We start from the raw sequence: 18,326 nt of genomic DNA on the forward strand, positions 1-18,326 counted from the left end.
CAGATCGCAGCATTCGAAAATAATAAGAAAGAGATAGACATACTACGGTGGTTACATTTAACACAGCACAATTACGGGTACCTCAATGAAAAGCAAAAAAATCATTTTAAGTTAAGACAAATACCTAACTATTACTGAGCTAACCAGGGATATATTAAAAATTTAAAAGCCTACACATTTTCGCGACTTTTAACAAAATTTAACAAAATAATAACTTTTTTGGTTCTGTTTTCTAAAATATTCGTGTTAAGCTCAAAGCCATTTATGAATTTATTTTGTTCAATTGCAACAGAAGAGACACCAGACCTATCTAATTTAAGATTTAAAATATAACCTTATAATGACATTCATTTTTTATACCCTTGCAAAAAGGGTATATTAATTTTGGTCAGAAGTGTGCAACGCATAGAACGAAGCATCTCCGACCATGCAAAGTATATGTATATATTCTTGATCAGCACGACGAGACGAGTTCAATTAGCCATGTCTGTCCGTCCGTCCGTCTGGATCAACGCAAACTCCTTCTAGACCGTAAGAGCTACAGAGCTGAAATTTTGCACCTAGGCTTGTATATACTGCAGGGGTTGTATATCTCGGATTCAGCCGGATCGGACCACTATATCATATAGCTCCCATACAAACCCCAAAGTCACGAACAGTGACTTTTCTCAATAACTTAAAAAAAAATTACTCGTTATTTTCTGTGCTATAATCGTGAAACTTAATATTAGAGAGTTTATTACGCCTATAAACGACTGTGCCAAATTTGATCATGACTATATCATATAGCTCCCATAGGAACGATCGGTCGAAAACAGTGACTTTTGTTAATAACTTCGTTACTTTTAACGCGATTGCTTTCAAATTAAACATTTGTTAGTTTCATATATCTGTTAATGACTGTGCCGAATTTGATAAAGATCGGGCGACTATACCATATAGCTCTAATAGGAACGATCGGTGGAAAACAGTGACTTTGATCAATATCTTCGTTATTTCCTATGATTGTAGGCCATTCTTTCGCAAACATAAGCCTGTTTAAATAAAACGTTCTTCCACATTGATGGCTAATAGGTATTTTTCGGGTGGTTTCGCAACTAAGGGAATCCCTTATTGGAGAAAGTGTCTCTGCTTAGTATACACAAATTTTTTACAATTTTTTTACAATAATATTTTTTTTAAAGTTTGCTAGTTTAGGTTTCTAAAGTAAAAAACTTTTGATTATTCGTCATTCAAAATATTTCTAAACTTTCAACGTGTCTCTACTTGATTTACACAATTTTTTATACAAATTTTTCTAGTTACCAGACACATCTTCTTTTTTATTTTCAAATTCATTTTTAAACACAGATGGCATTTCTGCAATCATGTCACTAGCCATTAAACTTCTACCCATTCTTTGAAATGTTACATAATTTAGTTTTTTTATAAAATAACTGGATGCACATGCTGCCAAAAAGGCTGAATTCTTTTCATTTGCTTGTAAGAACCAACATAGAAACGTAGCTAAAGATCCACTTAACAAATCACCTTGACCACCGCACCGACGCCCTGATCCACCTTCAGGTAATGTGTAAACATCATTAGTATGTGGTATGTAAATTTTATCAATCGCCCCTTTTTTTAAAATCACAACTCCATCGCCAAGTCGATTTATCTTGACTTGTGAAATAAGATCGTCCTCCCCAAATAATCTACGAAACTCAACGGCATTGGGTGTTAAAACCACGTTTCGCTGTCCACACACAATATCAATTTCGTCGTTTAAAATAAACAATCCGTCAGCGTCTATAACCAGTGGCTTTTCGGCATCAAGGCAGAATTTCATAATGGCAGCGGTGTTTCTCAATATGTTTCGATCCCGTCCTAATCCAGGTCCGATAATCTGAAAGTAATTAAGGTTTACTAAAATCGTAATAGTTATATTATTTAAGACGGAATAACCTAATTATAAATAATTGTTTAATACTAAGGTCAATAAACCCTTTTGCTCCCAAAATCGTCTGTGAGAAACTTCAGCTGATTAGCACTAAACGTTAAAAGCATTTAAACAAAAAATTTAAATAGGGTTTTCAGTGATAGACCTACATTTCAGTAAGACTGCCAGTTTGGAGTCGAGTGGCATTAGAGTCTGCGAGTGGAGTGGAGAATCGGTTGTTGGCGCAGATAAGCGCTGTGTTTGGCTCTTGTTCATAGAAATTATTTGTGGATGTCGATTCGGTTTCAAGACTGAATATGTCCGTGTTCATAGCTAATTTTTTTTTTCAATGTTTACTATATTTGTTGAATCTACTCTTAACTTAGAGCCTAACAACAAATTTGAGATGTTTTTCTTAGTCTAGTACTTAAGCTAAATCCTGGGGATACTAGAGGCGGCTTTGATCACTTGTTATTGGGTAGGTCTGTCATTTCTTTTAAGACGAGTTCTATTTTTAGTTCGCATAAGGGAATTGGCAAGAGCATTTGGATGTGCTTCCAGTCTGGAGAATACTTTAGTTGCTTTGTACCTATTTTAGATTTTACGCTAGGTATATTTAGATGATTTTGAATGTTTTCGTTCCGTATGTACCAAGGAGCCCCCGTGTTTGTTCGTAAAATCTTCAACTGCGAGCTTTGTATGAGTATGATGTCGACATTGCTGGTAAGTACCCGAATGCAAGTGCATTACCCCATAATACGGCACCGTAAGTCCAGATGGGCTTTAGTAAGGAGTTATTTAGGGAGGACTTTATACACGTAGGGGGGAGCGAGCATTGATGTAAGCAATGTAAGCTAATCGCTTTCAGTTTTAGCTGTGATTTTTTTGCTTTGATGTGCTTGCGCCAAGGTAGCCTTCTGTCTAGGTAGACATCATCGGTTTGAGAAACTAGTACGTTAATTAACGTTAGCTGGACAGTTTATTTTTAAGCGTAAATGTGACATGTTTGCATTTCAGCTCGTTGACCCGGATACGCCAGGTTGCTAGCCATTCTTCTACCACATGGAGGTGTTCCACTATATCTGCAGAGGCTGTATTGGGCATTTGGAACTTCTGAGGATTGTCGTGTCATCGGCAAAAGTGGACGTTGTAAGTCTTAAACTCGTTGGAAAGTCTGCAGTATACAGCAGGAAGAGCAGTTAATGTGGGCACTCATGTACATTTTAAATTTAAGCCAATTTGTTTTGTTGTTTGTAAGCCTATATGAGCGATCAAGTACTTGAGGTCTTGTTAAGAGTGTGAATAGCACTGGAGAATGGCTCTGCCGCAGTGATCCGATTACGCGGAATCCCCTTGGTTTCTGCAAAATCAATCAAGTCAGGCAGTTTCTGTGGGTCTGTAAGTAGGCCTACCCTGTGAGATGCAATCCATCTTTTTGAGTGATTATTGTGTTGTACAACTGCTTGCCTTTAGGCGAGATCCCCAGTGCGTATGTTTGGCGTTATAGTCCCCTGCTACAATGAAGCGATCTCCGAGTGTGTTAAAAAAATCGGTAAATTCCTTTTCAGAGATTGAGAAGCGTGGTGGGCAGTACAGGGCAACCAATGTAGTGTTGCCGCAGCTGGTTTGGACGGTTATAGCAGTTGCTTGTAGGTGCTGTGTTTCAAATCTTTCGAGGAACGTGTGTTTTATACGGTTTTTGATTAGGATACCAGTCCCGCCATGAGCTTTTCCGTCTGGATGGTTTGTATATTTTGGTATTTGAAAATTATTTTTTGATGTTAAATGTGTTTCCGAAATCAGCAAAACGTCGATTTCACTTGAGTCTAGGAATAGTTGCAGTTCATTTTTGTGCTTGGAGATGCCGTTTGCATTCCAAAGACTTTGACGTAGGGAAGCCATTACACTGTGCAACACCAAAAATCAAACCGCACCGGACCTTTTTTTCTGAAAGTTCATGTATTGAATAGCAAAACCATAGGGTTTTGGGTTTTTCAAAGTTAGCTCGTTTTTTTTTTTTTTATAGCGGGATGCAATTTTTCATTTTGGGGGTATTTTTTAGTTTGTCATATGAGCTAAATATGACTTATATCTCGATTTCTTCTTCATGCATACGACCTTAATCATCTTCATTTATTGTAGAAATATTGTTAATGGTTAAATAAATTCATGTTATGAATGTTATATAACCCAAAATTACTTTTTCAGCTACAGTTCTAGAAAAACTTACAATCAAGCCCTTTTTAGAGTAGTTCTGGTCGTATGTTGGTGGACTAAGCAAATATTTCAATTCAAAGAAGATAAAAATCAAATGAAGAAGTGCAGAAAGATGAACGCGACGGAATGGAGTTCTCCACTAACGAATCTGATTACTTTGATCTTGATAAAAGAAATGAACCACAAACAAAAAGAACTCGTTTCTAATTTTCCATATTTAAAAATATATTTGTTGTTTTAAATTAATCTTGATATTATTCTATCAAAAAATAGTTATAAATTAAAAATACTTCCAAAACTACTCTAAAAAAGGGCTTGATTGTAAGTTTTTCTAGAACTGTAGCTGAAAAAGTAATTTTGGGTTATATAACATTCATAAAATGAATTTATTTAATTATTAACATGACGTATGCATGAAGAAGAAATCGAGATATAAGTCATATTTAGCTCATATGACAAACTAAAAAATACCCCCAAAATGAAAAATTGCATCTCGCTATAAAAAAAAAAAAAACGAACTAACTTTGAAAAACCCAAATAGGGTTTTGCTATTCAATTCATGAACTTACAAACCTTCATTTTGTTGCATAGTGTTATTTTTTATTAATGAGCTTCCGGATAAGCAGATTTGGAGGTATGTTAGATGATCTAACAGCCTTGGCAAAGAATACCCCCGGTGTAGTTTTGGAGGCGTTGTTGGTGACCGTTGGTCCAGCTGGGGGTTCGCAACCGTTTAGGAATGATTTAAGATCCTTAAATAAAGAACATTCTCTGTAGCTGGTCGTGTGGTTCCCTCCACGTTGTGCAATAGGAGCTAAAGGTTGTAGATGGGGTGCACTGCATTTGGCTTTGACCGCTTTGCATCTGGTTGGAGCTTGATTTTGAAAAGCGGCTGTGCGACTTTGTGTCTATTGATGATATTGACAACAGACTTAACTGCAAACCATTTCTCGGCCAACGCGTCTGATATTTTTTGTGTTGGAACCGATGACTCAATCCCCTTTAACACAACCTGAAGCCCTTTACTGCTTTTTAGTCAGTAGGTATTAAAGTTGATATTAGTATTACGGAGGTACTTTTCGATGGTGAGGAAATTGTCCTCAGTTTGGTTTTGACAATTAATTTTTTTTGTTTCCAATATTGAGAGGGGTTACAACTAAGTTATTTGCCCCTACTAATTCGACTAGTTTCGAAATCGGGGCGCTGCAGTTGGCTGCACGGATGTATTTTGGGGGTAATCTAACCGATTTAACTTATTCTACAGCGCTTGGGCGTCTTGCTGATCGGCAAGAATTTTAAAACGATGGACAAAAAGCGTTGAATTTATTGTTGTTACCCTCTTTATGGTAAATTGCTGTTGGTTGACGATTGGACTGCATTTTTGATGTTAGTACTTACTTACTAGTACAAGTGTACAATTGCTATGCATTCAGAAACTACCGAACCGATTGCGTTCAAATTTTGACACACTGTGGATTCAGGTTGAAGCATGGTTATTGTCTTCTTTTTATGTCGATATCATACTCGCGACCGCAAATAAAATGGGTTTTATAAAGGCTTTCCGTGTATCGACCGCAGTCCGCGGGGGCAGTTGAGTGAGTACCTATTGGAATGTTACTGAAGAAGAGCGAGAATTGGTACGGGAGACGGAGCGGCTAAGGCAAAGGCAGAAGATTCTTCGCTCCGAGGAATATATTCATTTGCGAGATGCCGTTGTGAATGACCGTTATACAACCAATGTTGGAAAGCTCACGATTTTCCCATCTTCATATATAGGTTGTCCACGCCACATGCAGAAATATGCTCAAGATGCTATGACATATGTTTGGTATTATGGCCGTCCAGATATTATCTGTGGGATCTGTGGGAGGGAGCTGTCAAATCTGCAAAGCACCAGTAGGTGCTAGGAGTACCTACAAACAGCAGCCGACGCCAATCTCTCTCGCCCAACAGGACTCCGGTCCCTCAAACGTTCTGGCAGCAATGGTCCAGGGTGTATGTGCTAGGTCCACAAGCGCGATCCAAGTGGCACGAGCAGAGACCCAATATCGCCGTGATACTCGTCGTCGTCGCAGAGAACGACCTACCACAGCATTGTGTGACGTGTGGTGGCCACAAGCCTAAGGCTGGACAACGCAATCGGGGTGGTCGACGTTAGCACAACTGCAGGGTCAACTTTCAGGCGACCGATTTACAAGCTGGCACTCTTTTTTGAAGACCTGATAGCTATCTAAGGAGGCTGGGGTTGGCGCAGATGAGTGCTATGTGTGTTGTCGATTTGTGTGTGGCAGTTGCATGGAGCCCACTTCGGGCGTTTAGTTTGAATAAATTAAATTATATATCAAAAATGTCTTGTAATCCATTGAAAGCAAGCGCATTTTCTATTTTCATAATCCCGGCATTTAAAAAGTACAATTCTATTTATATCATAGAAATTTTGATGACTTTTTATTCGTTATACCAACTCCCTAAATATACCAACTTAAAGATGTTGTTTCTATTCAAGTGTTTTAAAAAGTAAACCTATTTCTGAGTGTAAAAACAAACAAAAAATTAATGTTTTTATTATGTCACCTATCTTCGCCTTGCTTTTTGTGTGTACTTTTCTTAATGCCATGGTCCATTGCGGTTTTTTGAAAATACGCCACATAGAAGGTTTGTCCAATAATTGTTTGCAAAATGAAAAAAGCCACACAAGTTTAACTTCAACATCGAAAAATGAAAAGAAGGTCTTTTTATACCAAAAATGTTTATCGACTTTTATGAACATAGGTATAAACTATAGGAATATAAAAAAAGAAATGCGAAAACTCCAAGAAGGCCACCAAAGAAATACAAAAATCAGCAAAGAGTCAATCTTGACTCTGTCTATTAATTGTTTGCAAAATGCAAACCCTGGTCGAAGAATGACTTAATGTATATATATTCTTGATGAGCATGAGAAGCTGAGTTAATATAGCCATGTCCGTCTGACCATCTGTCCGTCCGTGCGTATGCGTTTTACTCAGCCATCTTAAGAGCTATCGGGCTGAAATTTTTTGGGGCCTTTTTATTACCCGGGTGAGATAAAGTATGAAAATTGTCAGGATCGGACCACTATATCATATAGCACCAAAACAAACATTTTCATAAAAATTTAAGTATCCCCATGAAATTTACTAGAATGATAGTATTGAATATAAAAACTCAGATTCCAAAATTCCGATCGGATAAATAGAACACAAGTTACAGTCAATATAAGTCGGTTCAATCGCTGCCGGCAGCGCTCCTTGCTGCCTACTACGTCATACGTCATCAACAGGACACATGCGTACACACACAGACGCAACGCTACATGAACTGTATTTGTATGTATGTGTGCGTTGCTTTGCTTAGGGAATGAGGGAAGAAGAACAAATTGTAGTATGAAGAGTAAAATTACTTTGTTTGTATATTGATGAATTGAGTTGCAGAAAACAAGTTTTGAACATGAAAATTATTATTGTCTAGGACTGAAAGGGTATATAAACTTCGGCCAGAGCCAGAGCAGCCGAATATTGCATTCTGAACTATATTTGTTCAATAAAATCAAGAAACATTGTAAACTCAATAATATTTTCGTTTGTTGAATATAGTACGAACACATCGAGTATCCGAAACTTGGCATCTGGCAACACTATCCCAAAATTTGACAGCTTTTTTTAGACGGAAACAGCTACTTTTGGCTATAGTCCCGCGAGGGATTACCAAGGCACACCTGAGGTAATGCTCGTGGAATTTTTCTCTTTTGTTTGATACCGTTTTTGGCCCGAGTAACGTAAGTAAATATTTACCTACGCTTTAATTCTAGATTTCTCTTTCGTTTCCATGGAAATTTACCTTGCATTTGTGTGTGTGGAAACAAACACGAAGTACGTAACTTTTTTTTTGCTTTACACTGAAAAAAACAGTATAGCAAATATAAATATTTCTTGCTGAACAGCAACTGATTTGTGTGTTGCAACAAACACGAAAAAACGCATTACACATCGAATTCAAATTGTCAATCAAGAGAAAACAAATTTTTCCATTTGTCAACAAACATTTTTTTAAGTGTAGTTTTGACATGTGGACAATTTTTTTTTTTTTAAATCATTTTTTTTCTGACAAGCACGAGTCGAATTGTTTCCGAAGTGCCATTGCCGAACCTACACAAGCGTTTACAGTGTATGTGAGTCGACAGCGCTGCGGCAGAGCTAGGCCCTAGTCCGGGGAATGGGCCGTGCGAGCACTGGTCTAGTGTAAGAAATATTATTATGCATTACACAATAGCTGTATATGTATGTATGTACAGTGAGTCAAAAAAGTATTGGCACACTTGAAAAATCCAACTTCTAAGAGCTGTAACTTTTTTGTTAACACAGCTATATGTAAATGAAAAATTACATTTATTAAACTCATATATTATATTTAATCTTGAACAAAAAAAAAAAAAAGCAATGTCACGGGACACCCGGGTAGAGCGAAGCTCTCTAGAAATTCGTCGAATTTAGGGGGTCACTGAAGTGTAGCTGAATTTTGTTAATACATTTCGATTTGAAGTCTCACTTAATTGATCGCAATATTGGGGGAGTGAAGGTAACACCCCATGCCAGTAAAAGGCGACGCCCTTGTGTACACATACTTTTTATACCCTTGCAAAAAGGGTATATTAATGTTGGTCAAAAGTGTGCAACGCATAGAAGGAAGCATCTCCGACCATATAAAGTATATATATTCTTGATCAGCACGACGAGACGAGTTCAAATAGCCATGTCCGTCCGTCCGTCTGGATCAACGCAAACTCCTCCTAGACCGTAAGAGCTACAGAGCTGAAATTTCGCATTTAGGCTTGCATATCTCGGATTCAGCCGGATCGGATCACTATATCATATAGCTCCCATACAAATGACAAAGTCACGAACAGTAACTTTTCTTAATAACTTCGTTATTTTCTGAGCTATTGTCGTGAAACTTAATATTAGAGAGTTAATTACACATATAAACGACTATGCCAACTTTGATCAAGATCGGGTGCCTATATCATATAGCTCCTATAGGAACGATCTTTCGAAAACAGTGACTTTTGTCAATAACTTCGTTATTTCCTATGCTAAGATTGTACGCCGTTTTTTCGGAAACATTAGCCTTTTTAGCCTTAACGTTTTTCCACTTTGATGGCTATAGGTAAGGAAAGAGTTACCAAAAATGTTGCACGGGTATTATGTAATTTAAAAAAAAAAAAAAAAAAACATGCACTGAGGATACTTGGCAGCCGCTGCTACAGGTAGAACCCGTGAAAAAAAGTTGATTAGTAATTTATTCAACAATTTAGCAAACACGCCATTCCAAAGCTGTGCAAGAACTCTGCAAATTTTTTAGTTTCCTCGGCCAGCATTGACAAATGTACTTACATACAGTGGCTCACAGCTTATTTCGTGCAGGGGTGCAGTAAAACTTTAACAGCGTGTACCTCTTAAACTATTGAAGTTATCAAAAAAATTTAAATGCAGTTTTATTTAGTAATCATTTATACTATATTTAGGTACTTTATTGTTTTTCTTACTTATAAAATAACTTTTAAAAATTAAAAAAATGAACATTGGTGGCTTTTTCTATGTCACAGCTTATTTCGTGCACTGCACTTAACCTTAAAAATTATTTTAAACAAATTAATATAGTATTTGGTTGGACCCCCATTTTGTTTAATGACCTCTTTAATGCGTGTTTCCATCAAGGAAACTAACTTTTTTGTGACTTTAGTGGATATTTTTCCACACTCTTCTATTAGTGCTTTTTTAAGGTCATTTTTATTGGAAATTGTCCTTTTCCGGATGGTCATGTCCAATATTGCCCACAAATTTTCAATCACATTAAGGTCAGGAAAATGGACATGAGGAATGACCACATCTGGGCAATCCCAGATCAACCAGGACTGGTCAATGCCGGATTTCTGTTTTGGGTCATTGTCTTGATAAAAACGGAATCGGCCCTCTAGACCCAATTTCTCTGCACTTTGAAGTAAATTATCCTTTAATACTGATGGATACACATGTCTGTCCATTGTTCCTTCGATCAAAACCAGGATTCCAACTCCCGAAGCCGCCATGCATGCCCAAACCATGACACTTCCACCGCCATGTTTCAAAAAATGAAAAATACCGGTAGATTTCCATTGTGGAAACGAAAGAGTGTTTTAGAATAAAGCGTGTGCCAAAACTTTTTTGATGAAAATTTGTGCCTATATTTACATTTTTGTATTTTGCAAATGAACCAAAGCTGAAATATAATTTTTAGAGCGAAGCTCTCTTAGGCACGTCGCGGTAGGAAATTATTTTTAAAAATCGTCAGATCTGCAGCGCGTCAGATTTTCTTTTTTTGTAGCGCAATAAAACGATAATTTATCCATTGACTTCTACATGCCAATGTAGTTCTGAAGGTGTGTGTTGGCCTCCCCTGCACCTGGCCCGTGGTTCAAATGATGTAGAGGTCCGTCGAATAAATTTTTTTTTTTTTTAGAGCGAAGCTCTCTTAGGCACGTCGTGGTAGGAAATTATTTTTAAAAATCGTCAGACGTCAGATCTGCAGCGCCTCTGTTGGCCTCCCCTGCACCTGGCCCGTGGTTCAAATGATGTAGAGGTCCGTCGAATATATATTTTTTTTTAGAGCGAAGCTCTCTTAGGCACGTCGTGGTAGGAAATTATTTTTAAAAATCGTCAGACGTCATATATATACATACATACATACATATATTCTAAAACATTTGTTAACATAATTATTATACAAAATATACATATATAAGTACCATAGCTCGCAAATGACAGTTGATCGTTTTTCTCATATGCTCTGCTTCGTATCAAAACCGAAAAGATTCTCCAGAAGCGATCTCTCTCTGAGCGGCACTTTTTGTTTCGTTTTAAATTGTTTTTTGTCAAGCGCTTTGCATTGACCCATTCGTGTGACGCTCTCAAATGAGTGTCGCGTAAAGAGTAATACGATTTTTGATCACACAAAGAGTCTCAACAAAAGACAGTTTGACCAAAAAACTCAACAGAAATGATCTTTGCCTACCGTGTACATGTAAATACATACATATGTACATACATACATATACATAAATTTAAATAAGAACGCATCAATCGCGTGTGTTTACCCATACATACGCAAAAGACAATTTTCTTCATTCTCAACTCAACACACTCAAGCAATCGATCAGTGTTTGACTTGAGCGAAATAAAAACAGAAATGACTGTCTCGATCAGAGCGCGAGCGAGCTAAGTCAGTCGCGACAAGAACAGTTTCTGTCTGAGTCTTTATTATTGTGTCAGTGAAAGACACTTATTTGCAGACAATGGAAAAGTGTCAACAGTTATTTGCGAGCTATGATAAGTACAGATGATATATTTATGTACAATGTATATATACATATGTATGTATGTACATATTTATAATGAAAGCATATAATTAAAAAAAAAAAATATTCGACGTCCTCTACCTTATTTGAACCACGGGCCAGGTGCAGGGGAGGCCAACACACACCTTTAGAACTACATTTGCATGTAGAAGTTAATGGATAAATTATCGTTTTATTGCGCTACAAGAAAAAAAATCTGACGCGCTGCAGATCTGACGTCTGACGATTTTTAAAAATAATTTCCTACCGCGACATGCCTAAGAGAGCTTCGCTCTAAAAAAAAATCTGACGCGCTGCAGATCTGACGTCTGACGATTTTTAAAAATAATTTCCTACCACGACGTGCCTAAGAGAGCTTCGCTCTAAAAAAAAAAAAAATTTATTCGACGGACCTCTACATCATTTGAACCACGGGCCAGGTGCAGGGGAGGCCAACACACACCTTCAGAACTACATTGGCATGTAGAAGTCAATGGATAAATTATCGTTTTATTGCGCTACAAAAAAAGAAAATCTGACGCGCTGCAGATCTGACGATTTTTAAAAATAATTTCCTACCGCGACGTGCCTAAGAGAGCTTCGCTCTAAAAATTATATTTCAGCTTTGGTTCATTTGCAAAATACAAAAATGTAAATATAGGCACAAATTTTCATCAAAAAAGTTTTGGCACACGCTTTATTCTAAAACACTCTTTCGTTTCCACAATGGAAATCTACCGGTATTTTTCATTTTTTGAAACATGGCGGTGGAAGTGTCATGGTTTGGGCATGCATGGCGGCTTCGGGAGTTGGAATCCTGGTTTTGATCGAAGGAACAATGGACAGACATGTGTATCCATCAGTTTTAAAGGATAATTTACTTCAAAGTGCAGAGAAATTGGGTCTAGAGGGCCGATTCCGTTTTTATCAAGACAATGACCCAAAACAGAAATCCGGCATTGACCAGTCCTGGTTGATCTGGGATTGCCCAGATGTGGTCATTCCTCATGTCCATTTTCCTGACCTTAATGTGATTGAAAATTTGTGGGCAATATTGGACATGACCATCCGGAAAAGGACAATTTCCAATAAAAATGACCTTAAAAAAGCACTAATAGAAGAGTGTGGAAAAATATCCACTAAAGTCACAAAAAAGTTAGTTTCCTTGATGGAAACACGCATTAAAGAGGTCATTAAACAAAATGGGGGTCCAACCAAATACTATATTAATTTGTTTAAAATAATTTTTAAGGTTAAGTGCAGTGCACGAAATAAGCTGTGACATAGAAAAAGCCACCAATGTTCATTTTTTTAATTTTTAAAAGTTATTTTATAAGTAAGAAAAACAATAAAGTACCTAAATATAGTATAAATGATTACTAAATAAAACTGTATTCAAATTTTTTTGATATCTTTAATAGTTTAAGAGGTACACGCTGTTAAAGTTTTACTGCACCCCTGCACGAAATAAGCTGTGAGCCACTGTATGTATGGGCGCAGCTTGTAACAGTTTTGCCATTTATAACCATTGTTATTTTAACCACAACTTACAACAACATGCAATCGTTCAATCCAGGGTTTTATAATATCTACAGCATTCTCTTTATCTAACACAGCGTGCACAATTATATCAGGACTATAGCATTTAATAACTGTGGCGGCGTTTGATTGGCAGAAAACGTGGGCTAAGTCCGCACCAACTTTCATTGAAGCTATAGCTGCAAAGTAAGGTGCTCCCGTGTACTCCGCAGAACCACCTACTACCCCTATTCGACCATACTGTCCTTTATATTTTTCTTTCGTCAATTTTGGTACAAGGGTTCGAAAAAGTTCTAACATGTTTGGCATTAAAACTGGGATTTCAACTATTTTCGACATAATTATTGTTTTTGTTTTTCTAATGCGTAGAATTATTTCCAAAGCTTCTGAATGATTTTTTTTTGTCACTTCGCGAAGTAAATACATACATACAAATAACATATAATATTAATATCGAGGACCCAAAAATATCGATATGCTAATGTGTTACCATAGCAACGGTAAAGCCCGATTCCCACAGGCCAACATCGACTATACTTGTCGGAAATGGTACATAAGGTAGTGCTGTGCTGAAATATTACCACCCATAACAACATCCAATATACAGGGGTGGTCAAAAGTATTTACACAATGAACTTTGTTCTGAAACTTATATTTACAAAGTTATTTTATTGTTGTTGTAAGTAAATTACAATGAAGCAAGTAAGTCGACTCGTCGACTTGGGTATACCATACACCAGGTGAAACATATATTTTAAATATCGAAAACTAAATGTATGTCTATTAAATTGTTTTTACATGTTTCATAGTATGTGCTATCTCGCTCACTCCACAAACACACGAGCACTCTAGCGCCGCCACTAGCCAACGGCCAATTCTGGCCTTGTGGACTGCGTAGTAAAATACGTTCATACGCATATTTTGCATGTTTCTAGTCCGATTTCAATAAAATTTGGTAGTTTGGTAGAAATAGATAAGATGAATTAATTTGCCGAATTTGAATGCGATAGTCAAAGAACTACATCGAGGAAATCGATTTTTTCTTAATTATGGAGGCGAAAGTGGGCGTGGCAAAATATGAAAATATATATACTCTGCGCGCATACTAAGCAGTATACATACTAAATTTGGTGACTTTAGCTTTGTTTGTTTTTGATAAAATCAGTTTTGTTTAATTTGCGGGGGCGGAAGTGATCGTGACAAAATTTTTAAATAGCCAATATCTGCGCGTCTATTAAACTAATCTGCATACCAAATTTCAATTCAATCTAATTCAATTCATTATTTGCTTTATTGCTCTTTGATAGTACAATGTTCTTAAAGCTATATGTGATAGGAAGATTTTACAGAGTTATAGCGATTGCTTTTCAGCTGAGAAATTTTCATATACATAGTTATACAGTTTGATGGGTGATAATATAATATGGCAAGGAAAAATGAGCGAAAACCTTTAATATATGCCTTAAATACGAACTTAAGCTAGGTGACTGGGACTAAGGTGACTAAACTAAGATTTAGCGGCTTAGTGCCAGTGGCTACCCTTGGGAGATATGAGTATTGTGATAAAGAAGATATGCTCCTAAACTGTCTAATAGTAGTTTAAGAGTAGTGTTTTCACTAAGAGTCGTCAGATTGGTCAATAATCTGTTTAATGGTTTTGACGCCAGCCGTATGATATAAGGTGGATGTTTTGGTAAAAAATGGGAGGTTGAGTAGAAGCTTTAATATTTTGTTTTCGCATACTTGCAATTTCTTGATGTGAGATGCAGCACAACTCTTGCAGGTACTTGAGCCGTAGGTTAGTATAGGGAGAAAAATGGTTTTGAATATGATCATTTTGTTAGCTGAGGAAAGTTTAGATTTTCGGTTAATAATTGGGTAAAGGGTGCAGATAGTTTTGTTAATCTTATTGATTGTGGCACCAACATGAGTGCTAAACGTAAGCTTTTTATCAAAGTGGATACCTAAGTATCGCACTGTATCTACCCAGTTAATTGGAGAGTTGCAGATTTTCAGAGGCCCGTCAGGGAGAAAGCAAGCCTTTCTTTTCTTGGAAAAGAGGATGGCATTAGTTTTAGTGGCATTAACTTTTATTTTCCACTTATGGTAGTAAGCTTCGAGTTCGTTTAGCCCGCTTTGCAGGGCTTGTTTAATGTCAGCATAATACGTGCCTTTACAATAGATGGCTGTGTCATCTGCAAACATCGGTAGTTTACATCGGGGATGTTGCGGAATATCGTATATGAAGACGTTAAAAAGCACTGGCGCTAGAACTGAACCCTGTGGGACACCAGCTAGTAGCTCTTCTGTTGTTGACCTATTTCCATCTATTTCAATATAAAAGGTGCGATCTAGCAAAAAACTTTTCAGAATGTTTACAAGATATGTGGGTGTTTTAATGTTTATTAGTTTGAAAATGAGTGCTTCGTGCCAGACTGTATCAAAAGCAGCTTCAATATCCAGAGTGACGAGTCCAACAGATTGTTTGTTGGAGAAAGTATTTTGAACGTAGCTTCTTAGTTTCTTGGTTGGGAGTGAGCAGTTTAGACCAGACCGGTTAGACTACTTTTAATTATTTTTTCAAACATTTTGGAGAGACTGCTTAATAGACTAATAGGACTATAGCTTTGTGGCTTGTCCGGAGGGTTTCCAGCTTTGACAATTGAGATAACTTAAGCTATTTTTCAAGGATTTGGGAAATATCCTATTTGTAGGCTGCTATTGTATAGAGTAGCGAGAAAACTAATGGCATTTGCTGGAAGGTTTTTTAAGCAAATATTCCTTATGTTATCTGGACCGCTGGACTTTTTTAGTTTTCAGGGTTTTTAGGATGGAAACTATTTCGCTGATCGTAATTTTATTGAACTGAATCTGATCTGGCACATTGTTTTGCACAGTATTGGCAACCAAGTCTATTGTAATCGGATTTGAGTACGAAGATGTCGAGCTGTGTTTAGATGCAAAGGAATTGCTTAATAGATTAGCTTTTTCAATTCCGGTTGTATAAGCCACATCAGCCTCATATAAAGTGGGAATATACTGATTCCTTCTTTTGATTGTTTTCGTGGTGTTCCAAAACGGCCTACTACATTTGTTCATTTTGCTTAGCTTTCTATTCCATTGTTGGTTGGTAAAAATAAATATCTCTCTGCGGATTATATAGTTTAGATGATTACATCTTGCTTTGATTATAGGCTGTCGACACCGTATCCATTGTCTGTTAAGGGTATTCCTGGTTTTGAGTAGCTTAGAAATGTGCTCTGGAAGCTTGATGTTGGTATCTCGGATGTGTTGGTGAGGAGTCGATCTCGTGAAGGCACTATTAATTGTTTTAGAAAATGAATCGACTAGCGAATCTACATGAGAAGGAGCTATTGGAAGATTACCAAGGCTTACTTCATTTGGCATGAGCATATTGTCGACTACACGTTTGAACATTTTCCAGTTAGCTTTATTGAAGATTGGAATCGTTTTCTCGATGAGAGGTATGCTTTTGGTGTACTTTATGACTACTGGAAGGTGGTCCGAAGAAAGATCTTTAAAAACTATCGGGTTGCTAATACGGTTTGTTAAATTTGTTAGACAGAGATCGATAGTGGAGGGCTTAGACGACACATGTTGGGATGTAAGTAAGATCTTTTGGAAATAATATATTAAATTTGACCAGTACGGCGAGGTCATGAAGAATATTTTCCCAACTATTTGCTCGAGTGCAGTTCCAGTTACGGTGCCTAGTCAAAAAACTACAGGAGGAAATCGGTTTTTTCTAAATTACGGAGGCGGAAGTTGGCGTGAAAATATATATACTATGAAAATATAAATACTCTGCGCGCATACTAGGCCAGTATACATACTAAATTTGGTGACTTTAGCTTTGTTTGTTTTTGATAAAATCAGTTTTGTTTAATTTGCGGGGGCGGAAGTGGGCGTGGGAAAATTTTTAAATAGCCAATATCTGCGCGTACATTACGCTAGTCTACATACCAAATTTGATGTCTCTAGCTTTTACACTTTTTATGAAAAACAGTTTTATGTGATTCCTGGGGGCGTCAGGGGGCGTGGCAAAAAGTTTGAACAATTAATTTCTGCGCGCTAACTAAGCTTGTATATAAACCAAATTTGAAGTCTCTAACTGTTATACTTTTTAAGGAAAATAGTTTTATGTGATTCCTGGGGGCTAAAGGGGGCGTGGCCAAAATTCCAATTAACTCTATACATTTACATACTACACGAGTATACATACCAAATTTGGTGGCTCTAGCTTTTATAGTCTCCGAGATCTGAGTGTTCATACGGACGGACGGACAGACGGGCAACGCTAGATCGACTCGGCTGTTCATCCTGATCAAGAATATATATACCTTATAGGGTCGGAGAAGCTTCCTTCTGCCTGTTACATACATTTTGGCGACTTTAATATACCATTTCACCCTATGGGTGTATGGTATAACAAGAAAACATTCTAATCTTTGCTCTTAGAGCGAATTTCAATATTCAACTCTCGTGTTTTCACCATTTTAATAGTTGGTTCTCGAATTATCAATCTTAATATTTTAATTGGAACTTTTTTAGTCCCAATGAAAGCAAAACCAACCTATTTTTAGAAACTGAAGTCAAAGAATAAGAGTACATTTTCATTATGAAAATACTTTTGTCGCAAACAATAACTGTGTAATGTAAGATGTCAGTTATTTAGGCATTCTGTTAAATGTTCACACATATATCGAAGCACGTATTTTAAGTATCGATTTTTAGTAGTAAGTCAGTATTTAAGTATCGATTGTTAGTATTAAGTCGCCTATGGAAAATATCGGTATGCGGCCTAAGGCCACACTGGAGAGTTCCTCTTTCTTCTTCGGGCAACGAGACAACGAGACAGACGCGCTAGCTGCGCAGCTAAAAATAAAGCCGCCTCCACGCCCGCCGCTGCCACTGACTCAATTGCTGTGTCTGCTGCGGCCGCGCCCCCGCCGTGCCCACTGCTGTGCCTGCCGCCGCAGTACCTGTTGCCGCTGTGCCGGCCGCTGCTGTAGCCGCTGCCTTCCTACCCACTGCTTTGACTGCCGCTGCAGTACCTGTTGCCGCTGGTCCAAAAACCGCTGTACCCGCTGCCGTCGTACCCACTGCTGTGCCTGTCACTGCAGTACCTGTTGCCGCTGTGCCAACCACCGCTGTACCCGCTGCCGCCGTACCCACCGCTGTGCCTGCCGCTGCATCCGTGCTCACCACCGCAGCACCCGCTGCCGCCGTGCTTACTGCTGT

The 18,326-nt window shown here is 37.6% G+C and overlaps 1 protein-coding gene across 1 annotated transcript; it reads right to left on the reverse strand.

Moving 5' to 3' along the window:
• Positions 1-246: 246 nt before the first annotated feature.
• Positions 247-13,491, reverse strand: LOC137580205 (ATP-dependent (S)-NAD(P)H-hydrate dehydratase-like). The gene is made up of 2 exons (XM_068294130.1): positions 13,077-13,491; positions 247-1,885 (listed from the first exon to the last, which is right to left on the reverse strand). Exons 1-2 carry the CDS (start codon positions 13,488-13,490, stop codon positions 1,298-1,300), a joined length of 1,002 nt encoding a protein of 333 aa, XP_068150231.1. The 5' UTR covers position 13,491; the 3' UTR covers positions 247-1,297.
• Positions 13,492-18,326: the final 4,835 nt, after the last annotated feature.

Source organism: Drosophila tropicalis, unplaced genomic scaffold (genome assembly GCF_018151085.1).
Source record: "Drosophila tropicalis isolate 14030-0801.00 unplaced genomic scaffold, ASM1815108v1 contig_830, whole genome shotgun sequence".
In the NCBI taxonomy this organism is placed as follows: Eukaryota; Metazoa; Arthropoda; class Insecta; order Diptera; family Drosophilidae; genus Drosophila; species Drosophila tropicalis.